We start from the raw sequence: 24,442 nt of genomic DNA on the forward strand, positions 1-24,442 counted from the left end.
TGAGAAACTCTGAACAGTCTTCAACAGTGGAGAAGAAACAAAGTCTTCCCACCAGTTTCCTGCTCTGAAGGAAACATCTGAACTCTTCATCGTGGACAGCGAGACCAAACTCTTTAGAAACACATTTCTCAAGTCAACAACTAAAGAAATGATCCCTGAAAGTATAGTCTTGGTTTGTTCTGGATGTTTCTCAGAGTCTTGTGTCTGGAGACCAGAGCTCTGACTGATGGTCGACTCCTGACGCTCACTAACACACTCCTCCTATAATCACAAAGTGTCACCTCAGACATGTCGTGTTTAAATCTTTATTTTCTGTTTTGTATGTTTTGTTAAGTTTCTTTTAGAAAGATTTGGGTCCATTTGAAAAGAAAACATTTTACAAAGACACTCATCCAACCATAAACATCATCTCCGACTGATTTAGATTCTGACCCTCAGACCATTTCTACGATTTCCAAAAAAATAAAAAATACTTTTATTAGTTCAGGAGTCGACCATCAGTCAGAGCTCTGGTCTCCAGACACAAGACTCTGAGAAACATCCAGAACAAACCAAGACTATACTTTCAGGGATCATTTCTTTAGTTGTTGACTTGAGAAATGTGTTTCTAAAGAGTTTGGTCTCGCTGTCCACGATGAAGAGTTCAGATGTTTCCTTCAGAGCAGGAAACTGGTGGGAAGACTTTGTTTCTTCTCCACTGTTGAAGACTGTTCAGAGTTTCTCAAAGACTCTCTGATGGAGGAAACATGATCTGAGTGGACTGCTTAAGCTGTTTAAAATAAAATCAGACTTTCAATGTCTTACTGAGGCCTTGAATACTCTTTGTAGTTCTAAATTTGTCTGAGAAACGTTCAATAGTCAGGGTTTCTTTTAGTGATCATTAGCTTCAAATAAACACTGTGATCACTAGATAACTGTTGCAGTCATGTTTTATTCTTAGGTTTAGAGTAGGTTTTTATGTTCAATCAAACTTAATGTTTAAGTGAGACTCATTAATATGTTTAGTTGAATGCTGATGCTCAACTACAGAGCTTGACAAAAACACTCTGATAACTTTAAGCTCTCAGTTTGACCTCAGTACACTGACAGAACATAAAACTGTTGATTTTATGTGAATTTGAAACCCAACACAGTAAGACTTATATCAATGGCATTAAGATGAAACTTAAAAATTATTTTGTTTTACAAGGAGAATCTCAGTGAATGTCTGGAGTTGATTGAGGAGTCCCTCTTTCTTGTGCTGGTTAATTTCTAAGAGCTGTTAAATCACAGAGATGCAATTAAGGTAATCACAGAAGTGCATGAAAATAGAGACAGCAGTTGTTTTATTACATTAAGAAATCATAAAGTCCACTCAGATCATGTTTCCTCCATCAGAGAGTCTTTGAGAAACTCTGAACAGTCTTCAACAGTGGAGAAGAAACAAAGTCTTCCCACCAGTTTCCTGCTCTGAAGGAAACATCTGAACTCTTCATCGTGGACAGCGAGACCAAACTCTTTAGAAACACATTTCTCAAGTCAACAACTAAAGAAATGATCCCTGAAAGTATAGTCTTGGTTTGTTCTGGATGTTTCTCAGAGTCTTGTGTCTGGAGACCAGAACTCTGACTGATGGTCGACTCCTGTTTGTTATAGATGAAAACTGTACTCAAAGGTTTCAGCTGTAATAAACCATTAGCAGAAAAGTTTCATTACTTCACATGAAACAGAGAGGAAGGAGTTTCAAGAGACTGATTCACTTCAAACATTTTATTAAAATAAAAGATTAAATAGGATTTCTGTATCAGCTGTTCAGGCTCCATTTGACACTTTAAAAGTCTAAAACAGAGAAGGAGGATTCATGACACTTTCAGTACCTGATGATTAAAAACATAAAGGTTGAAAAAAAAGGTTCCAAACTCCCGATTTAAACCGACCTGAGATATGAAACTCTTCACACTCCGTGTTGACAGCAAAACTACTCACATAAATATTTACAAGAACAGGAATATTCACAACGTGCAAAGAAAATGTCACATAGTTCGAGGTTCAGCAAAGTTTTCTGTTTTATGTAATCAGACAACGACGTCACATGGAATTAAATATTTAAGAGGAAGACGACAGAAACACGCACATTTCCCAACATAAACTCATATTTCAGTGTGACGGCAGCTCGGAGGGCTCACACATGATACATTTTGCAATCTGCAACGGTTCTGTTTCTTCACAGACACCCAGCACATGATGACACCTTCGTGACTGCAGCACGCAGAGTTTCAGGCTCGTTCAGTTTGAATTAGATGATCTGACGTTCAAAAGTCAAACTGTTGAGAAAACCCTCCTCACAGTCAACACTTTGGCTCCACATGCAGCTTTTAAATTCATTACATGTGCCGAAAGCTTCAACAAGTTTCATAACCTCTTCGTACCAGCCAAACAATGCAACCCTGATTAGATTGTGAAAACTTTTTCTCTTCCCAGAAATCAGTCCTCACCATGCTGGGAACAGTGTGAGACCTGAAACACACCATTAGTCACGTTTAATTTGCTCTGTGAGTGGTGACCAAAAATGATCTGGGTTTTTTTTTTTTGTTAAAAGTTTCTTTGAGGAAGTTTTAACAGGTTATGAAACAGACTGAAATAAATAATGATACTTCATTATGACCTTTGAAAGGGAACAATAAAATCAGGGATGAGCTTGAGCATTTCCGTAGAGTTTTGTTATAATGATCTGTCATTGCTGGCACCAGGTAGGCGTCAGACAAGGCGAGATTTGAATGATGCTATTGATGGCGGTTAAGCCGAAAGTTACCACCACTGAGGGCCTACATAGATACGCTTATTTATCACCGTAAAATCCTGTCTATAAGACGCACTTTAAATACCTGTTTTGTTGCCTTAAAAGTTAGCTGCATCTTTTACACCGGTGCCACCAGTATACCAGTATAAAATGTCTTGTAAAATAAGACAGTCCAATGGTTTCTTTCTTTAAGAGATGATTTATCTCTCGTCATTTTCTTCAATAGGTCTCACATAGAAGATTCCAAACTTTCCATACAAACATTCACTCCTAAAAACTCTGCGTTACCTTGTGTATCGTAGCATGCTGTATTAGCAAAAAGCAGTTTGAGCTCCTCCTTCTAGCAACACCTGACACCTGAGTGAAAGTTCCCACCTTTAAAGTGCAACCTGCTGGTGTAATCTGTGTATCACACGTTGTATCCCTGAACTATGGCTCCCACACATTAGACAATTAAAAGAAAGCAAGATGATATTTTTCATCAGAGAACTACTTACACAGCTGAATAATATAAACCGCTTTGTCCACAGGGGGGCGCCAAAATCAACATGAACCGTATGTTCCTCTGAGGAGCTTTAAAGAACGGAAATAAATTTGCAAATCTTTAAAGCCACAGATTGAAATGTGATGTGTTTAAAACCAGTCAAGACATTCGCAGATGAATCTTTTAAACATGTTTAAATGCATTTAAAGATAAGCTGTTCTGTTATTTATCTACACATTTACTTTGGTCGTTATACTCCCAGAAAAGATTCTTCTCTTTTACAAGCCAAGCGATTAATCGACTAATCTTTTCAGCTCGAGTGATAACAGTGCGTTGGCTTTAAGTAAGCTGGCTGTGTTTGGGAGCAAGGAGCTCAGTTAGAGTCTGAATGTGTCAAAACCACCCGAGACAGAGAGCTTATAAAGTCTTGAGCTTTAAACGTTCCTCCTCTCGACGTGTTGCGCTAGTTGTCGGGAAGAAAGAAGCTGAGGCAGGAGAAGTGCAGATTGGAGAAACAGTTCGTGTCAGTCCACTCCATGTCACTGAATAAAAGTCGGCTCGTATCACGGACGTTGCTGCCTGCATTCCTCTTCAGCTCCGAGAGTCTCTGAAGCAGCAGCTGATGTTCTCGGCCTCTCACCAGGCCTCTGAAGTACAGGACAGCCACCAGGTGCTTCTTACTGCAAGTCGAGATGGAAAAACAAACAGTAGTTGAGTGTTTAATACTTAGCACGTTATTCAGACAGAGTGGAAACTCATTGATCAGTTTGTTGCACTATATTCAGACGAAACAATGACAGGAATTTGTCACTGATTATAGGAGGAGTGTGTTAGTGAGCGTCAGGAGTCGACCATCAGTCAGAGTTCTGGTCTCCAGACACAAGACTCTTAGAAACATCCAGAACAAACCAAGACTATACTTTCAGGGATCATTTCTTTAGTTGTTGACTTGAGAAATGTGTTTCTAAAGAGTTTGGTCTCGCTGTCCACGATGAAGAGTTCAGATGTTTCCTTCAGAGCAGGAAACTGGTGGGAAGACTTTGTTTCTTCTCCACTGTTGAAGACTGTTCAGAGTTTCTCAAAGACTCTCTGATGGAGGAAACATGATCTGAGTGGACTGTCTGAGAAGTGTCAAATTGAAATCAAACAGTAGTGTCTTGTTGGGTTGTTAAGGACTCTTTGTGGTTTACTTGAACACTGATGGTCAACTACGGAGCTTGACAAAGACACTGATAAATTCAAGCTCTCAGTTTGACGTCAACACACTGATGGAACAATGACACTGTTGATTTTCTGTGAATCTGAAACCGAAGACACCAAGGCGTAGATCAGCGGTATTTAGGTCAAACTCATAAAAACTGTTTCGGTTGAAAATGGAGAACATCAGTGAATATCTAGAGTTGATGGAGAACTCCTTCTGTATCCTACTGTGTTTTTTTTTGGTTATTGCTAATGAGAAACTGGCTCATCTCTACTTAGGCATGGAAACACAACACACCAGTTTTTTGTTTTAAACAAAAGTTAAATTAAAGTCCACTCAGATCATGTTTCCTCTATCAGAGAGTCTTTGAGAAACTCTGAACAGTCTTCAACAGTGGAGAAGAAACAAAGTCTTCCCACCAGTTTCCTGCTCTGAAGGAAACATCTGAACTCTTCATCGTGGACAGCGAGACCAAACTCTTTAGAAACACATTTCTCAAGTCAACAACTAAAGAAATGACCCCTGAAAGTATAGTCTTGGTTTGTTCTGGATGTTTCTCAGAGTCTTGTGTCTGGAGACCAGAGCTCTGACTGATGGTCGACTCCTGACGCTCACTAACACACTCCTCCGATAATCAGTGATAATTTCACATTAACTTTTAAATTTAAATTTGTTGTTGACAGTAGAAGCGTCTTCATGGAGCTCATTATCTGTGATTGCAAAGTTTTTTTTCTGTAAATTAAAAACCCAATGCGATGGTTATTTTACTTTAAAACAGAATTTGTTGCAGGATATAAAAAGTTATTTTAGTCACTGATTATAGGAGGAGTGTGTTAGTGAGCGTGAGGAGTCGACCATCAGTCAGAGCTCTGGTCTCCAGACACAAGACTCTGAGAAACATCCAGAACAAACCAAGACTATACTTTCAGGGATCATTTCTTTAGTTGTTGACTTGAGAAATGTGTTTCTAAAGAGTTTGGTCTCGCTGTCCACGATGAAGAGTTCAGATGTTTCCTTCAGAGCAGGAAACTGGTGGGAAGACTTTGTTTCTTCTCCACTGTTGAAGACTGTTCAGAGTTTCTCAAAGACTCTCTGATGGAGGAAACATGATCTGAGTGGACTGAACACAATGAACAGTTTCATAATTTAATTTCCGTTTGTATTTAATCTAGATTATTCATCTAGTTTTACTTGTTCTGAACAACTAAGTCCAGTTTATTGTCTTTTTCTGCACATCAAGTCACAATCACCTGCAGAAAACCTAAAACTTCATTTTCACAGTTAAATATCTCTGACTTTAACTGTCTGCTTGGTTTCTTGTAGTCGGGCATCACTCAGCTGCTCACAACATTCAGGAGTCACATGTGCACTCTGGTGAACTCTGGTTAATACAACACTTTTTTAAATGTAAATTATTTCAGTAACAATCCCAGACTTTGTCATTTGTGTCAATCTGAAAAACACAACTTGTCCTTTGAGACCCGTCCTGCAGAGGTTGTGTCTTATCTGTGTTTAGACTGGACCTTTCTAATGATTCATATCCACGTTTGTATGTCAACAGTGGAGGCAGCCAAACTGTCCTGCTGTGTTTTAGGTGAATGAATAACTTCCTTTTTGCTCACGTTTTCTGCTGTTTTTACCTTTTAACTTCCTCATTCTCCTGGATATTTATTTAAAGGTCAGTCAGACGAATTTCTGCTGAAAGAGGCAAAAAATCTGCCCGACGTTAAAAACAGATAATCACGTGTTAGAAAACACCACCAATTCATACTTTCATGATCACAGAGGGGATGTTTAAGACGTCTTAAACATAAACAAAGGCATCAAATAGAAATTGGAAATCAGGATGTTGGTCACATTTTATCACTAGGGGTTTTCTTTGTGGAGTCCCGCGGCACAGTCGGTTTGTTTTGGACTTCTTTCATTCAACAAAACCACTGATGTCATCACAGGGTCACGTGGCAGCCTTTCTGTGGACTGTTTGTACCTCAGTTCCTCTTAAGATGGTTTTGACCAGAACATAAATTCCAAATCAGCTATTAACATGGAGGAGGTGGGGTCAAATACATATCACATATTCTATGGGTGTTTTCTAAAAACTCTCTTAAAGAGTTAAGAATTTGAAAGTTCTTTTCAGAAGTTTATGCAAAAGGTAGCAAAAGCAAATATCTTTCACAGAAGTTCAGCAGTCCACTCAGATCATGTTTCCTCCATCAGAGAGTCTTTGAGAAACTCTGAACAGTCTTCAACAGTGGAGAAGAAACAAAGTCTTCCCACCAGTTTCCTGCTCTGAAGGAAACATCTGAACTCTTCATCGTGGACAGCGAGACCAAACTCTTTAGAAACACATTTCTCAAGTCAACAACTAAAGAAATGATCCCTGAAAGTATAGTCTTGGTTTGTTCTGGATGTTTCTCAGAGTCTTGTGTCTGGAGACCAGAGCTCTGACTGATGGTCGACTCCTGACACTCACTAACACACTCCTCCTATAATCAGTGACTAAAATAACTTTTTATATCCTGCAATAAATTCTGTTTTCAAAGTAAAATAACCATCGTGTTGGGTTTTTAATTTACAGAAAAAAAAACGTTGCAATAACAGATAATGAGCTCCACGAAGACGCTTCTACTGTCAACAACAAACAATCAGTAATCAGTGAAATGATCACTGATTATAGGAGGAGTGTGTTAGTGAGCGTGAGGAGTCGACCATCAGTCAGAGTTCTGGTCTCCAGACACAAGACTCTGAGAAACATCCAGAGCAAACCAAGACTATACTTTCAGGGATCATTTCTTTAGTTGTTGACTTGAGAAATGTGTTTCTAAAGAGTTTGGTCTCGCTGTCCACGATGAAGAGTTCAGATGTTTCCTTCAGAGCAGGAAACTGGTGGGAAGACTTTGTTTCTTCTCCACTGTTGAAGACTGTTCAGAGTTTCTCAAAGACTCTGTGATGGAGGAAACATGATCTGAGTGGACTTTATGATTTCTCAAGGAAATAAAACAACTGCTGTCTCTATTTTCATGCACTTCTGTGATTGCCTTAATTGCATCTTTGTGATTTAACAGCTCCTAAAAATTAACCAGCACAAGGAAGAGGGACTCCTCAATCAACTCCAGACATTCACTGAGATTCTCCTTGTAAAGCAAAATAATTTTAAGTTTGATCTTAATGTCATTGATATAAGTCTTTTTGTGTTGGGTTTCAAATTCACATGAAATCAACAGTTTTAAGTTCTGTCAGTGTACTGAGGTCAAACTGAGAGCTTAAAGTTATCAGTGTTTTTGTCAAGCTCTGTAGTTGAGCATCAGTGTTCAAGTAAACATATTAAACATGAAGTTTGATTGAATATAAAAACCTACTCTAAACCTAAGAATAAAACATGACTGCAACAGTTATCTAGTGATGACAGTGTTTATTTGAAGCTCACAATCACTAAAAGAACCTGAGTATTGAATGTTTCTCAGACAAATTTAGGATTATAAAGAATATTCAAGGCCTCAGTAAGACATTGAAATTCAGATTTTATTTTAAACAGTTTAGGCAGCCCACTCAGATCATGTTTCCTCCATCAGAGAGTCTTTGAGAAACTCTGAACAGTCTTCAACAGTGGAGAAGAAACAAAGTCTTCCCACCAGTTTCCTGCTCTGAAGGAAACATCTGAACTCTTCATCATGGACAGCGAGACCAAACACTTTAGAAACACATTTCTCAAGTCAACAACTAAAGAAATGATCCCTGAAAGTATAGTCTTGGTTTGTTCTGGATGTTTCTCAGAGTCTTGTGTCTGGAGACCAGAACTCTGACTGATGGTCGACTCCTGACGCTTTTTTATTTTTTCGGAAATCGTAGAAATGGTCAGAATCTAAATCAGTCGGAGATGATGTTTATGGTTGGATGAGTGTCTTTGTAAAATGCTTTTCTTTTCAAATGGACCCAAATCTTTCTAAAAGAAACTTAACAAAACATACAAAACAGAAAATAAAGATTTAAACACGACATGTCTGAGGTGACACTTTGTGATTATAGGAGGAGTGTGTTAGTGAGCGTGAGGAGTCGACCATCAGTCAGAGCTCTGATCTCCAGACACAAGACTCTGAGAAACATCCAGAACAAACCAAGACTATACTTTCAGGGATCATTTCTTTAGTTGTTGACTTGAGAAATGTGTTTCTAAAGAGTTTGGTCTCGCTGTCCACCATGAAGAGTTCAGATGTTTCCTTCAGAGCAGGAAACTGGTGGGAAGACTTTGTTTCTTCTCCACTGTTGAAGACTGTTCAGAGTTTCTCAAAGACTCTCTGATGGAGGAAACATGATCTGAGTGGACTTTATGAGTTGTTAAAAGAGTAGTTAGATACAGTTATGAGTTAAACTGGGATTTTAGTGTAAACTTTATCGTACTTGCTAAAATTAAAGAGGTGGGATTGGTCATACAATCCTTAATACACACACATAAAAAGCTGTGAACCGGTGTTTAGAAAGCTTCAACTTCAAGGCTTTTCAACTTGTGTCAAAGCACACACAAACATGTTTCGGGGAGATAGTTGAGCAGAGGAGGGACAGGAAGTTTCTCTAAAGCTCACCTGAAGTCTGGGTAGTGCTCCACTAAAGGCTGCAGGTGGTTCTTTATGTCCGTCTTGTCTTTCTGTTTGATGATGTCGCACAGGTCCTCTCCGACAGGGTGGAGCCACTCGTGAGTCGAATCCTAAAAGACACACAAAACATAAAAACATCACTGGTTAGGAGCGCATGCGTCCGTCCTTCATCAAGCTGATCAGCAAACAGGTTTTATTCAGGGAGGATGAAAGAAGAAGAATGAAAACAAGATGAGTTTATCACTTGAGTGAAAAAAGTCCCCAAAGTAGGCAAACACTTAAAAGTATCCAAAGCATTTAACAAGGTGTTTCACAAGTTAAAAAGCTTTCACTACTTCATGACTTCAGGTCAAGTTAAAACTGTGTGATATTTCCTGTTTTGAATGACACTTAAATAGATCATGTATGTAGAGGGGAACAACACTGAGTGCAAATATAGAGGTCAGTTTTGAAGGATTGTAATTCAGCTTGATAACAAGTGCCAACTTTACGTCTGATCACTTATCTGAGTTATCTGGATATGGACTGAGAGACGTCCTGATTAAGTTGCATCATGGGAAATGCAGTCAGAAGCGTTTTTTTTAATTTTATTTCTTGGCTCACACTGGGGAGTAAAATATCTCTGTATGTGCTGATCGGGTAAAGAAAGATTCACACAGTGTAAAGCGCTCTGGTGTCCTTATGGGTCACGGGATATATCTGCCTGTGAATGCATTAAATGCAGAGTTAAAAAATAAATACAATACTTATATGAAATAGCCTCGTAACGATTTGTTGGTTTCTGTCTGCTGGTTTCTTTGTGAAATATTTGATCTTTTATTAGAAAACAGTAAAACCATTGGGGAAGTTGAAAAAGGGAAATAATGAATCTGTTTGGGGAACTACAAGCAACTCAAGACATCTGAAGTTTTCCAAACAGCAACAAGGATTTAAGAAAACACATCATTTTGTATTGTGTGTTTTAAATGTAAACAGAGCATTAGGTAGAGTGTTTGATTACCATGTCCTCAAAAAGATCTCTGAGTTTAGCCCACTGCTCTCCCATCTTTCTCGCTGCCTTCTCGTGTTTGCGGTTCTTGCACGAGTAGTTGTTCTTCATCAGCTGCCCGACGTATTCCCTCACCACGTGGTAGTGCAATCGACTCGCGAAGTCCTGTTGCGGGGAAACACAAAAGCAAACATACACATATACATAGAGGGAGTGAGCTTGCTGCACAACAGGATGGGCCCAGAAAAAAACCCCTGGAAATTTAGGGTATCTGTGTCTTTATTTATCCTTCACACAACCAGCAGCCATCAGGTCATCTGAGCTAACACCTTCACTTCCGCCAATTCTTTTCGCCCCTGTTGCCAGGATTTATCCCCCGTCGCTTCTATTGCAATCTGCCATCTCAGCATCCGGCCACAAACAATGGAGCCAGTACTGATTCACTGGAACTTCCAAGAGGGTCAATGAAAAAGAAAATACGGATTTCCTATCCTGCCCTTAACACCAATTAGAAGTTCTTGTGAAAACCTTATCACTAAAATTAATTGGCAGCTGGATACTTTGAGCATTTTCCCTCAATTAATCACTTGCTGCCTAACATTTGGGTCTTTTTTTAAGCTTATCTGTTTAAAGGTTGCCTTTGTTTGTACAGTACGAAGGATTTCTCACATTAGTAGATTATAAGATGCCGGTAAATCTTTGGCACCAGGTGGGAAATTTATCAGCTCATCTCCCACTGTTTGTAATGTTTTTATTCCTCATTTAGAGGTCATGATCTTTCCTGTAAGCGAAGGGATTTGGCTGACACAGTTGAAATTCCCACTATGTATTTTTCAGCCCTCCTCTTCCTTACCTGAGCGTGTGGAGGCCTCATGAGTGTGCAGTGATCCGAGAGCTGCTCCATCTGTTTGTAAAGCATCTTAAAGTCGTCATCTTTGGCGAGCCACTTCCTCGTCATCATCCTCCTCAGATAAGGCTGGGGGGGGAGAGAGATGAAGAATCTCTTATTTTATTTGTTTTACTTTTCTACAGAGGTTCCAGGAGGATCGTCAATCATTTGCACTCCTGAAAATGTCTAAATCATTTCAGGAGTATACTGCCTCTGATGTGGTTGTTTACATCTGCACCTCCCAGCGTTGGAGTATTCCTGTCGGATGGGAAAGGGGACAGGGGGGGGATCTCCTGAGGCAAGACACGGACGTGGTGGACAAAGCAAGCAGAGTCGGCCACAACACTTTATTGAAAACGTTTGCCTTCATATACGAACAGAAACATCATGCAACAGTTTAATAATGTGCATGGAGATCACAGGGGACACGTGCATACAGCAGATGGTTGTGCGATCGATCACAGGGAATAGAGGTCACCACCCCGTCCCGCTCGCTTCAGTGGACTTCTCTAGATTATATCCTGCTGCATTCTCACATCAGCTCACTCAGCATTTATGTGGAAAAACTTAACTGTGTATTCACACATGCAACTCATACTGAAACACTCGAGGAGTTTTGCAAGAGTGAAAAAGTAAGATATGTTATTCCTCCCTCAGGCTGAAGTGACTCGTACAGTGAGTTCATCCAAATCCTCCAAAATTAATGTCAGAATAGTCCGTTAGTAACTATCCTGCCCTCCTAACAGTTCCTAGAAATTCCAAGGAAAACTCAGCACCTGAATTATTGCAGAGGTCCAATTTCACACATTTTCTCTGTCGGATAGGAATGGGAGTAAGTTCGTCTTAGAAGGCAGAACTCAGATGGTGTGTGTGAAGCGACAGAGCCCAATGACATGGTGACACTTTTTTTGGCCTTTATTTGTTTTCGTCTCGGCCACTCAGTTGTTGGTTTCCATTTTGAATATCACCTGCTTCCACACGCTGGCTCTGGGTTTTTTCTTCATACATTTCAGGAAATGTTCAGAAGTGCCAACGTTGTTTTTTTTTTCTTTTTGCTTACTTGTGATGTGAAACAGTAAACTTGCTGGAAAGCCTTATGTGTGTGTGTGATGAGCGTCAACATCCCCTTTTCAATTCTTCTTTCTCAAAACCACAAAAGAAAAACTGCCCCTCTCCATGTGTGAGGACATCTATGAAAACAGGATTTTTGCTTTCACCTAAAATAACCCTGATTTGATTTACAGTGCTTTTTTTTTTGTACCTTGACATCCTGTTTGAACTGATCCTCCAGGTCCTGTGTGAGTCCGACAATCAGCCCATTCGCTTCAGTTCTGAAATCTTCCACGTCCTGTGGACAGGCGGCCTGGTACTCCTCCATGTGTTGCCTGCAGGAGGAAAAGCAGGTGGAAGTGGAAAAACGTCACCTCCAGACTGAGGTTAAAAGGTGAAATTTCACTTCGACAAAGCATTTTTCCCAAAGATATAACAACTCTGTTAGTAGAGCCCTCAATCGAACACACTGGACCTGTGAGCATACCTTACATGTTTATTTAGCAAACAGTCCTCTGACGTGTTTTGTACTTCATAGAAGTTATGCAGCTCCAGTCCCTCCAGCAGGAATGTCACAGTGATGTTGAACCATACTGTATAACTTTTTAGAAATGAACATTAAATCTGATTTTTCCAGCAGAGCTCTCTCAAACAAAAAAGAGCTTGACTGATTTTCCCCCTTTAAATCAAGTTTCCTCTTTAAGTTACATTTTTTAAGCCACTTTCACTCAAAACTCAAACATGAAGCTCACAGCAGGAGGTGCATTCTCACAACACGTTGAGTTCCTGAAGAGGGGGCGGTTTGGTTGAAGAGAAGGACTCTTCAGTGATGGTGAATGTTGGATGAGATCATATCTCGTTACAAACACAAATACAGACAGCTGAGATGAGCAGTAAAAAGTGTAAGAAGCAAAACTCTGCGCTGCTCCGGGCATGCAGGGAAAACTCTGCTTAAAGTCAGACTCTTCCCTTTACGTTCTCACATTCAGACCCGTCCAGTATGTGAGTTTGTCCTCTCTGAACTTCACTAAACTGTAACAATGAGGCTGCGTACATCTTGCATTAACACCCGACCTGGGTTGGTAACAAGTGGTACACCTTAAATCAAGGTGTAAACACTGCGGACAGATTGAAACCTGACAGCTTAGATGACATCCAGAGGTGAGCTGGCACCTTGGTTTCTTTGTGTAAAGGATCAAAGGCCGCCCCCTCATCTGAATAATGACGCATTCAGTCTATTCAAACAGGATCTCAGATAAGAGTCATTGTTAATGAAAAGTGTAAACAGCCTTTCGTAAGTGCTTTCCAGTTTTTATCAGTTCTTTCAGGATGGGTGTTGATGCACGGTGCAGCCTCAGTTGTGAAAAGTAAAACTTGTTGCATGAGCTCGCTGATTCTTTCTCCTAAGTTACACGATTTGGAATTAATTTACAATTAACCTACTCCACTTTTCAGTAAGGGGACGAGCTTTCTTTTTACTTTTTGTAACTATTGAAGAAGCAGCTTCACCCTTAAAGCTTTTTAGGACTTTTGAATAAAGTAAACTTATATTTATTCTGCAGGATTTGGATTTTTGTGTCATAAAATTAATTTGTTTTTAACCTTTTCTACTTTGCACTAAACCCCCTTCAATCAAACCCCCCGAGGATGTAGTTTCTATCTTATCTTTATTGAATAAAGGAAGTCGAGAGAGATGACAGGAAACATCGGAAGAAAGTGGAACACAGCCCCTAAAACTGACGTAAATCATTTACAAGTGAATTTGAACCACAAACTCATAAAGCAACATGTGTTACGTTTCATGCATCCTTATAGTTTTCCTCTGTGTTTTACACACAATGCCCTTTTTGTAAACAAACAAGGTTTTCTTTGTATTTTGGAGGAAAGGACTAAAAGACAGGAGCGAGAGCTGTGATGCAAGCTCATCCAAAGTGCTCCGAAAAAACCTCCAGGCACAAAAGAATCGAAAGCAGACGTCAACTCTGCAGCCAGAAACATTCACACGGTGCACAACTCGCAGATAACCCCGTCCAAACCCACAGCTGGGTTTTTTTCATTGTGACAGACAGACGCAGTTTGGGGGGGAGGGGGGGGGGGGGGGTTCAGACGACTTACTTTCTCTTTTTCCTAACGTATAACTCGACAGCGTTTCTCTCTCGCAGGCCGAGTTCACTGAAATCACGTGAGCTGAATCTCTCTCTGAGCCTGGCATGGTTATAACGTCTCTCACAGTGGTCTGACTGGCTCTAAAGTGGGTCTGTTATAGGCCTCTGCTCTGCTGTGCATATTAAAGAAACAGTCTCCTAAACTACCCCCGGCGTTTGAGAGGGAATGTAGCTCTGCAGCTCGTGGGTTGGCTTGAGTCCTGGAAAATCCCGCAGTCGAGTCCAAAATAGCTTCAAGATGAATCATCCAAACAAAAACTCTTCAAGGCTTTCTCATTTTCTCAACATCCGTTCACAAATCTCTCTTTTCCTCTTCAACCAAAGACAAGTTTTTATCAAGACACAAAGACAAGAATTCAGTTTTAAATGGTCTTTTTTAAAACAAAACTTTTTGCATGATGACTATTTGTATGAAGAACTTCTTAATGCCTGAAATCTGTGCCAGATGAGTCAGATGAAGATGAACAATAACAAAGAGAGATTGTTCTTAATCTTAATTTTGTCATTTGCAGTTTTCTTCTTGAAACCAGGAAAGTTGTTTTTCTATATTTCTGGTTAGCTTAGCATGATAAGAAGCTTTTTAAATGGAGCACTTAAATCAAATCCTGAATTTAGACTGATGGTTTGTTTGATGTGTTTAAAACCGAAACACAGACGCCCACTGACTGAATCTGGTGACAGTTTTTCTCCTTCAAGAGGCAGACCGGCTGCGTTACTCTACTGCACCCATTTCTGGGAAGTCGAGTGACTTACTGTAAGGCTGTGAAGCTGTTGATGTACGTTATATGATACTCGGTCCAAAGAGGCTGTGGTCTGAGAACGTCACAGTGCCGTCTGAACTCTGTCTCAAATCTGCAGAGAAGAGAGCAGACAAGTGATAGAGGAAACTTTACAGACCTTTATGGGTTCAGAAAATACAAACATGATGTGTAAAATGTATTAAAATGACAGCGGAGAAATATCAGTTGATAAATGCATAACTGTCCTTCATTAATACACCATGTTTTTTCCACTTGCCCCCCTTAAAGTTTTTTTTTATTTTCTTCATCTTTTCAGCACTGTCTTTGAAATGTGTTTCCTTTAGCTGCTACATTTGCTTCTGCAGAGATGTGAAGTCACTGTATGAGATTAAAAACATTTAAAGAAGAAGAAGAAGAAGAGGAGGAGGAGGAGGAGGAGGAGGATGCACACATGATCCTCAGATGCTTTCCTGCACGTTAAACAGTGTTAGTCATCCTTCAGACGGAGGAAATATTCTAATATTTCTCAAGAGGAGAATCATGCAACTCTGTGCTCGTGGCACCGAGGACAGGATCCCGTTTTTTTGTTTGTTTTGGTGTGTTTTTTTATGCGCGAGGGTTCCCCCTCACACCTCCGCCCTTCCCCTTTTTACTTCTACATTGAGGCTTTAAAATAAATCAGTCTTTTTTCTTTTTTTTGCATGACTTTACAGAATTCTTCACTTCCTCCTCTGCCCAGGTGAAGACTTTGACCAAGTGACCTTTCCTCAAAAAACAGAACAGCTACAGTACCGACCTGTTACTTTGCAGATGGGTCATGATTTCAAATATTCAAGAAGTCACTTCCTTAAGTCAACTCAACTATTCTCTCATCTTAGAAATATTTGTGTCCATTATTTTACTGGCATGCAGCACTACATCTAGCTGTTTGATAAATGTCATTAAATAAAAAGAAGAAGAAGAAGAAGAAGAAGAAGAAGAAGAAGAAAGATCAGACCCAGAAATTCCTGCAGCTGTCGAGCTGTCAAAAGAGTTCTGTGTTTAACCCCCAACAAAAAAATCAATTCATGAAATGAGGTCAAGTGCAAACTTGGCTCCACCAGACAATCTGCAGTCAAGCTCCAGAGTGAAACCCCTTCATCAGCCCATGTCCTTCACACAATGTGCACCCCCCCCTCCCCCTTTCTAACCACCCTCTGGGGTGTATTTTCTTCTTTATTTTAAGTAGTTACTGCAGACTGTTAAACACTTTAGTTCTGAGGGGTATAGTAATAATTTAACCTTTGATTCCTGATGAGTCTATTTCAGATCCTGAGAAGTAAAAGAAACATTTATTTGTTGTGCCTTTGTGTTCACAAACCTTTTAGGGAACAGTGTTAACTCTTGGAGGCAGGAGGAGATCACTCTCTGTTCCAGCTGAGCATCTATGTGACTCGAGCCTTTAGCATTTCCTTTCACTTTCTATAGGACAGAAGACACAACAGCATGGAGTCAGTCCACTGCGAGTCAGACTCTCTGCTGCCCCCATGTGGTCAACATTTTAAAATGCATCTAAATCATTGAGACAAAAAATTACAGATGACTGTTTCTGTCTTATAATGCTCACATTTCAGTTTTATGAGTTTCTGCTTTAAATGTGAGTTTTCTTTATGATGTAAAACAGTGTTTATAAATTATTTTCAGTGCCTGGAAAAAAAAACCTGGCAGCAAACAGCTTGTCAAGCACTTTTTTAAACTTGTTAGATTTGTTGAGTTTGGAGTTTAGATGTTACACTGTTGCTACAAACTGCACCATTTATCATTAAATACATTTGATTGATTGAAAAGTATTAGAAGTTTGGGTCAGGGTTTTTCCAGGGAGGAGTTGATGGGGGGGTCCTGAGGCTAGACGAGTTGAGAACCACTTGATGTAAAACATCATTTTAGTGTCTACAGTGATGCCTTATAGATGTTCTTAACAAGAACTTATTAATATGCTCCAGGCTCATTTGACCAATTTGTTATAAAAGAAAGGATGTTTCACTATCTACACACCATCACAGCAAAAATGAAACAGCTCATCTTTATAAAGTCGTGTAACAGAGAGTGTTGTACCGTCCAGATGTCCATGTCTATGTGAGAAATGAGGACGTCATCCTCGTTTTCGGGAGGATTTTGATCTCTCCAAACCTCCTCGTTTTCAAGTCCAACGAGTCTATCCAGTGATGATCTCATGTCCTCCTGAACTCAAAAACACAGTTTATGAAAACTTCAGAAAGCATCACCACCAAAAAAAATAAGCATTGGACAATAATCATTTGATGTCATTCCCATTATGGCCACTAGAGGGCAACACCAAGCTACAACATAAATACTGTAGTAAACGAGGTCTATTTGTAGAGTAGATTTGTTGAGGAAAATAACTGGTCCCTACATTACTTGAATCATGCTATAACAATACATTTATTTGTTATAAATCCTCAAATGTTGAAAATGTATTTATTATATAAATAAATAAATTAATTTATTTATATATTTTCCCAGATAGAGTTCCTTCAGAGTCCCTGGAGCCTCACCTTCACTCTGCAGCAGTACTTTTCCCTCAGCTGCTTCAGGAAGTCCTCCTCCAGCTGCAGATCTGCGCTCGCATCCTTCATGTCAGGCTGCAGGAAGGGACTTCCCATGATCCTCTCGCTGTCAGGGGTGAGATGAGAAACTTAATAGTGACATTTCAGGTTAGGGATCTGTTGGCACGAAAGCACGCTGAAGACGAGTTGCTTCATGTCGGGGCAACAAGCTCTGCAAACAACACTGAGTCTTTGTCGTATTTCATGAGGGTATATTGGAATCATTATTCAGAAGTTAACAGAGAGAATTAAAAGATGCAGCATTTTCTTTTAATGAGAAAAGCTTAATTCAATACTTAGTATATATTCTGATTCTCTGTTACAGTGTGTGTTTCCTGTTAAGAAGTCTTTTTTGGATGCTGCTTCACTAATCTCTGAGAAATGCGGACACGACCTGATTTGAATTTTTCCGTTTTGGCCTCGAGAGACTATTGAGCTTCTTTTTTTTTTTCTTCTTCTTATCAGATTAGCTGTTTATTTTTGGTCTCCCAAATGTTGTTTTAGAGCACAGGTTTTGAGTTTGGTGTGGCCTGATTCAACAAACACCATCAGAGATGCAGCTTCTCACTGTGGAGCTGTGTGTGGACGTTTGGGATCCTTTAAACCTCTCTCTGTCTGAACACATTTCTACTTTATGTAGCTTTAAGTGTTCTCCCTGCAGGTTCAGGTCTGTGAACTTTGTTGCAGGAATGACCATCAGTCCGAGACGTGACCAGTACAATATGTCTGGTTGAGGACATACATGCATATAATCGCCGTCTTGCTTCATTTCGATCATCTAATATAAATTTGTTTCATTTATTTATCCTCGCCTGGTTTTATATCCTCCTTTTATAATCCCTGTAGTGTCTGTTGTTCCTGTCTTAATGCAAATATTGGTTGTTCCACATCACCGATAGATGATGTTGGTTCAGAAAGAAATAGTGAAAGGTTTCAATGCTTCTAATGACAACAGACAACAGTGATGAATTGAAGTGATAACATCTGAGGAAAAAGCACTTGTCAGGAGCTATTTTTTTGGGGAAGACTGAGGAATGACGTGCAGGAAAAGAGCCACATGTCGAATACAAATCTGGCCCGCCCACTTGAAGTACTATTGGCTCCTAGCAACCAAGCTAAGCTACTGTCGGCCGTCAGGAACTATTTTGGTGCTCTTGTTTGTACTTTGGACTGTTTTTATGGCTTTAAGTTCAAATATGCTGAAGCGTGTGTTCTCAGTGATGAACATGTGTGACTCACTGATGTGTTTAACAGACAAAAATACAAGAAGTGGGAAAGATGTTTCTTAATTTTGTTCTTTGTAATAAAATGTGCATTGAAAAATGATCCTTGCTCTTTGTAATCATTAGATTTGACTTTTCTCTTCTCTGACCTTTTGTAGGTGTTGATGATCCAGTTCAGCAGGGCGAACAGATCCTTCAGCTCTGTAACCTGTGGCTCCAGCTTCTTCAGGTGCTGCCCGACGACTCGGTGGTAACTCTTCACGTAGGTGCTGAACACCTTGAAGCTGGGCGGGTACGACCACTGCAGCTGCTTCTTCACGGTCTCCAAGTCCTCCACGATGGCCTTCCCCAGGAAACCCAGGTGACGCGCCAACCAGGACTTTTCCTGCTCCCTCGTCTCCAGGTGAACACCCTCCACCTTCACCTGCACGCCCTCAAACAGCGCCTCCCTCCAGGCCGCCGTCCAGCTGTCAGTCAGCCCGCCAGGTTGCTCCGCTCTCCGCTCCTCCTCCTGGATGATGCGGGCCACGGGAACCAGCAGCTCCTTGTTCCTGGAGGGAAGGGAATTGGAGTCGCGCACGATGGTGTTCACCTTGTTCCTCAACTCTCCGTAGAGAAGGTTCAGGTCTTTCTCCTTCTTGGCCAGTTCCATGGGGGAGTCCTCGCCACTGCGTTCCTGCTCCTGCTGGAACTCCTGCCGCAGAGCGAGCAGGTTCAGGTGAGCCTCCTCCAGCACCTCGTTCTCAATCAGCTTATTGATCTGCATCACTGAGAGAGTCAGACAGGTTTTTAATTGGTTAAATGCTTGAATACATGTCAACACAGAAAAAAGGAAAAAATCAAGAAGGGGACTTTTACTCAGACACAATTTAAATGAATCCGAGTGAAAAAAGGGCATAAAAAAGCTCAAAATAAACTTAAAATTCAAAGATATATCTGTTGGATGTCAATAAACCACAGCAGGACTGTGGCGTCTGTGTCTACGGACAAACTGAACAGCTGTGTATTTACACCAGGAAAGCGATTGCTATCTTTGGTTCGGCCGCTTCTGTTGCCAAAACAAAGAAAGATAAAGAGGACAGGTGAACGTACAGACAGAGAGAGAAAAGGGGAACTTGTCCTCGTTCTTTCAGCCCATCAGTTTACACATTGAGTTGTGAGGGCCAAGAGGGGCCATGTGAGAGGGTAGGTGGCATCAGGGTTAGGACACTAATGATTACAGTAGAAGTTTGGTAACTTCTCAGAGGGGCACGACTGGAGCAAAGGACGTCTTCACTGAGCGCTTATCTTTTTCTTAGGGAAAACGTTGTTTGGGTGATTTCATTGCTGCACAAACCCAGATATAAATCACCCAACTTTACACTTTCACATTGCATGCCAGAATCTCAAAACTGTGTGCAGGGGATGAACCAATCCTTCGGTCCTGTCCGTACATGAATCTTTTGCATTGTGCATTTTTTTTTAAAATAAAACAGATTAGTGATTTGAGTAGTTTAAGGTAAATTGAGCTCAGCAGTTGTTTGAGACCAAAGTCTGAGCTGAAAGAAGACTTAATGTTGGACTTAAATTGATGCTATTGTTGGATGTGTAATTCATAGGTGATTGAGTCTTCACCTGACAGTGGTGTGTGAGGCAGTTCTGGCAGTATGTACGTCTCCTCCATCTCCCCACACTCCTCCTCTTCCTCCTCCTCTATTTCCTCCTTCTTCTCCTCAACAGAGACTTGGTCGAGCAGCTCCTTTCTGCTGGTTTTCTCTTTGTCCTTCTTGGTGGCGAATTTGAGACTTCTACGTAACGAGGCTCCTCTCTTCATGATAGATTCACTCAAACTGCCGATGCTGGGATCTGTGCATGTAAAACAAAGTATTTACAAATATGAAATACAATCAAGCATTTTGTTTTACTTCCATTACTCGTGTCAAGTTCTCTTGGAGCTGACACATTACTGTTATTACTTATTATCAAAAGATAAACTGATTTTTGGCAGATTTTTTAAACTCAGTATTTTTGAACATTTGTTTGAGTGTCTACCGACCTAGAAAAGGTGAAATAAACTCATCCAGCCTTTTGTTTGTGTTCTTCACAAGTCTTACAACACAGAGGAAAAATGCTCTGTTTCAAATTTGCTGTCCTTGTGATGTCACAGCGGGATTCTGGTCCCCTCCCCCCTGGTATCCCCACCCCCAGCCTAAAGCAAAACTTGTGCTGTCAATTGCGACATCTTTAGCTGTTTTGGAGCGTGTCAGACCTTTGCTTTTCTGTGAAGTGGTGTCGCCCTTGTCCTCCTCTTTTATCAGAAATAAGTCTCCGATGCCATTTAGAGGAGAGGTCACAGGAGAGGTCACAGGAGAGGTCACAGGAGAGGTCACAGGAGTGGTCACAGGAGAGGTCATGGGAGAGGCCGCGCTCGTACCTGAAGGTGACGCAGAGAGAGAGAGAGAGAGAGTTAGACGGCTGATTGCGACACATTCTGCTTCCATCAAGTCCTTCTTTCACAATCAGACTCGTCTTTGTCACAAATCAATCTGACTGCCCCAACTGGTTGATAAGGTTTCAGTTTCTTAATGTTCATTGTTTGCAGTTGAGTGGCTGTGTGTGTGTGATCACAAAGCCTGGCAGCATTTAGTCCTTTCAGCGACCTTAAACTAAAGAAAGCAATAATCAAAGTGTTGATGAAACCTGACGTGAGCTTGGCTCGGCTCCCGTCTGTGAAAATGAAAGTTTAAAAGTTGACTGGCTTCATTTCTGCTGACTGGGGCGGTGATTTCCATGAATGTACAGGACTTCACTTGAAACGAGGCTTCTTCATATTTCATTCTACAGAGCACAAGAAAACTTTACGTGTCCATGTTGATAGAAAGGTAAGATGATAGAAGAGCAGGTCAGGAGACGACCGCTCAGAATTTAAAATCCATTTATTGTTTTTTGCCCTTCATGACCCTTTAATCACTCACACAAACATCCTAATCCGATCTTTTGTTGAGGAAACAGAAACATTTGTGCAACCACGTCGTCAAAACACATTTAAGCAAAGTTTGATAACTGTTTGTGTTAAAGCCTCGACAAGAAGAAACATCGCTCTTTCTCTTCATGAAAAATATTCCCACACTGTTGCTCTTACTGCCTACACACACACACACACACACACACACACACACACACACACACACACACACACACACACACACACACACACAACCACCCACACCTGAGTGGAACAAGTTCATACACAGTGGGTGGTGAGGGGAATCCTGGGAAATGTAGGTCATCATTATTTCAAAAGGTCAGGACAGTGCAGCAGATTCAAAAAGAGTCTTTAAAGAAGTTTTTCTTTTTAAAACTTATTTTAGCTTTTTTATATTTTGGATTGAGTGAATTTGAAGTTTCACCCCGACCTGCAACACATGCTGAGAAACGTCTTGACATTAAAGATAAAATATGGAGATTCTACCACCAGGGGGCGTCACAGGATGAACGGTGTTACACTAAGTCAGTAAGTCACTAAAATGATGATTATAAAGTTCAGACAACTGTACAGATGAACGATTGAGCTGTGTTGATGTCAGCTGACGTCATCTACCTGTCATCGCCACACATAACTTTTAGACTGAATTTAATGTAGACGGATGAGCTTCACACAAATTCATCTCCCTGCACAGTAAACCTTTAAATGACTGTAAACTTTGATTGAGCTGTAAATGTTTTATTTTTTTATGTTGGGCCTAATCTCAGTGCTCATGGTTCATCGTCTAACGTTTGAGGGATTTTTGTCCTTGACGCCTTGAGAAACCTGCCTGGAGCGCTCAACGTCAGAGGAGTACTTACTGGGGGATGGAGGCGGTTGAGATGATGACTCGTTATCAGCCGTGTCTGATTTGGGCGTGGCCTTTGACCCCTTGCCTCCAGACGACAGCGGGCTCTTCTCTACCGTTCGTCGTATGCTCCTCCTAAATTTCTGCAGCATGCCCGGCGACTCCGTCGTGGCGCCGGCGCTGGGGGTCTTCCCGTTGCTCTTCAGGGACACTCTGTCCTCGTCTGAGTTCTCAGCAGATATTTCCATCATGGATGACATTTCATCCCGTTAAAAAAGAAATAAAAAAACTCCAACTGTGAGGAAGGAAGGTCAGAAAGAAACCTTTAAAAAAAAAGGAAACACCAGCGTGTCCTTTGCTCTACTACAGAGTGTTTGTGTGAAAGGATGGCTCAGGTGTGTTTCTGGTTTTAACGCTGAGAGTCAGCAGCGACAGGACGCGCAGTTTTGTTTACAGATAACACGACAGCCTGCTGTGGAGTTTCTTTACAACACAGCGCGAGCGGGGCTTCAACAATATTGGGAACATGTGAACAGCTACAGGCTGTACTTCAGGACGAGAGGGAGGCGTTCATCACTTTCATGGTTTAAGAGTAGGGATGTAACGATTCGATTCTCTCCCGATTTATTTGACAAAATGAGACAGATGACGAGTGAGACAGATTCAGATTCAGGGGCTGCTGACCTGCTCGTCAGTGTGGTTTGACCTTTTTTTAACAAGGAGAGGAGCTTCTCATCGTGCTGTCGATTAAACGCTGCGTCATGTTTGCTGTGCTGTTTGTGTAGTTCTCCGTCTTCTTGCAATATTTGCACACAGTTTTTTTTTTTTTTAATCTCGCATGTTATCTTCTCACCTCTTTCATTTTCTGTCTTGAAGCCAAAATGCTTCGATTTAAAAGATGCTGACGCTCATCGTATTATTGAGATTCATTTTTCAGAGAAACGATGTGAACCTCGAAACCTTTGAGTCGATTTTTTGACATCCCTGTTTAAGAGTGATTTACTTCCTGGAATCCCTCTCTCACCACTGGACTCTTTATAATCGTGTGGCGTAGAAATGAACAATTGATGGACCACAGCACTATTTATATTTTTATTTTTTAAAGGGATACCCTCGGCCCCGTCTTTATTTCAGTACCAGTAACGATCCTGACGTGTTGCTCTTCACTGAACCCCCCGATTTCTAACAGATCTGGGCTGAACTCACTTTTCTCACAACAGGAAATAAAACAGTCTTTAAATTAGAGTCGCTGATATCGCTGACACGTAACAGTGTCATGAAGAATGATGCGACAGGTTGTGACATGTAGATGTTTTTTTTCTTGAAATGCCACAAGTCGCCTGAAGGCCTGCTGGTTTTGGATCGTTGTGATTGTTTCCATGCTGCGTTTGTTTATTTGAGCTGATAACTTGGACCGGTTCTTCTTGTTTACGAGATGGCTTAAACTTGTCGGGGATTTCTGCTCGAATTAAGTTAAATCATTTTATCTTTAGGCTTTTTTTTTTTTAAACCAACGTATGAGTCCAAATCATTTGAATTCACGTCATCTTTATAATTTCTGTTTTGCATTTTTCTTATTTGTGTTTGCTGACATGAAACTTTTTTTTGGTGAACTCGATCTTTGTCTTCACTCAGTCTCTCAGTGTTTTACAATCACCCCGTCTGACTGGTGACTGGACAAGTTTCACTTTCTGTTTGAAAGAACAAGAAAACAACCGTAAACACGAGATGCACCAGTGTGCTGATCGTTAACTGATTCACTGTCCTGCACATTAGAAACGCTATTTAACTACAGCTGCCTCATTCATTTGGGTGCAGTAATAGTCACTGATCAATTTGACCCTTTAAGCAGCGACAGAAGGAAGCACAGACGTCAACTATTCAAGTTCTAAAGTATTCAAATACATCTTCCC

General features: G+C 40.7%; 1 protein-coding gene and 1 long non-coding RNA gene across 3 annotated transcripts in view; one reads left to right on the top strand and one right to left on the bottom strand.

The window, feature by feature from the left end:
- Positions 1 to 18,961, top strand: part of LOC306840513 — a 32,436-nt gene extending 13,475 nt beyond the window's left edge. Inside the window, exons 3-4 of one of the 2 annotated variants that reach the window (XR_013781334.1) lie at positions 12,225 to 12,377; positions 18,876 to 18,961. This is a non-coding gene — a long non-coding RNA (uncharacterized lncRNA). Of the gene's footprint in view, positions 1 to 12,224; positions 12,378 to 17,411; positions 17,497 to 18,875 lie in introns of those variants that run through there. The other variant, XR_013781335.1, reaches the window with a different exon arrangement.
- exoc3l4 (exocyst complex component 3-like 4) lies at positions 1,735 to 23,427 on the bottom strand. Its single transcript, XM_079369849.1, has 13 exons — positions 22,543 to 23,427; positions 20,966 to 21,130; positions 20,332 to 20,562; positions 18,867 to 19,485; positions 17,444 to 17,561; positions 16,983 to 17,108; positions 16,249 to 16,349; positions 14,902 to 15,000; positions 12,195 to 12,318; positions 10,898 to 11,020; positions 10,057 to 10,209; positions 9,045 to 9,166; positions 1,735 to 3,943 (listed from the first exon to the last, which is right to left on the bottom strand). Exons 1-13 carry the CDS (start codon positions 22,787 to 22,789, stop codon positions 3,727 to 3,729), a joined length of 2,445 nt encoding a protein of 814 aa, XP_079225975.1. The 5' UTR covers positions 22,790 to 23,427; the 3' UTR covers positions 1,735 to 3,726.
- Positions 23,428 to 24,442: the final 1,015 nt, after the last annotated feature.

This window comes from Symphodus melops (genome assembly GCF_947650265.1).
Source record: "Symphodus melops genome assembly, chromosome: 19".
Lineage (NCBI taxonomy): Eukaryota > Metazoa > Chordata > Actinopteri > Labriformes > Labridae > Symphodus > Symphodus melops.

Coding starts and splice junctions, on each gene's coding strand:
- exoc3l4 (XM_079369849.1), bottom strand. CDS start 22,789: ATGTCATCCATGATGGAAATATCTGCTGAGAACTCAGACGAGGACAGA. Junction 19,486..20,331: donor GCCTCACACACCACTGTCAG/GTGAAGACTCAA, acceptor TGACTCTCTCAG/TGATGCAGATCAATAAGCTG. Junction 15,001..16,248: donor TTAACACTGTTCCCTAAAAG/GTTTGTGAACAC, acceptor TCTTCTCTGCAG/ATTTGAGACAGAGTTCAGAC.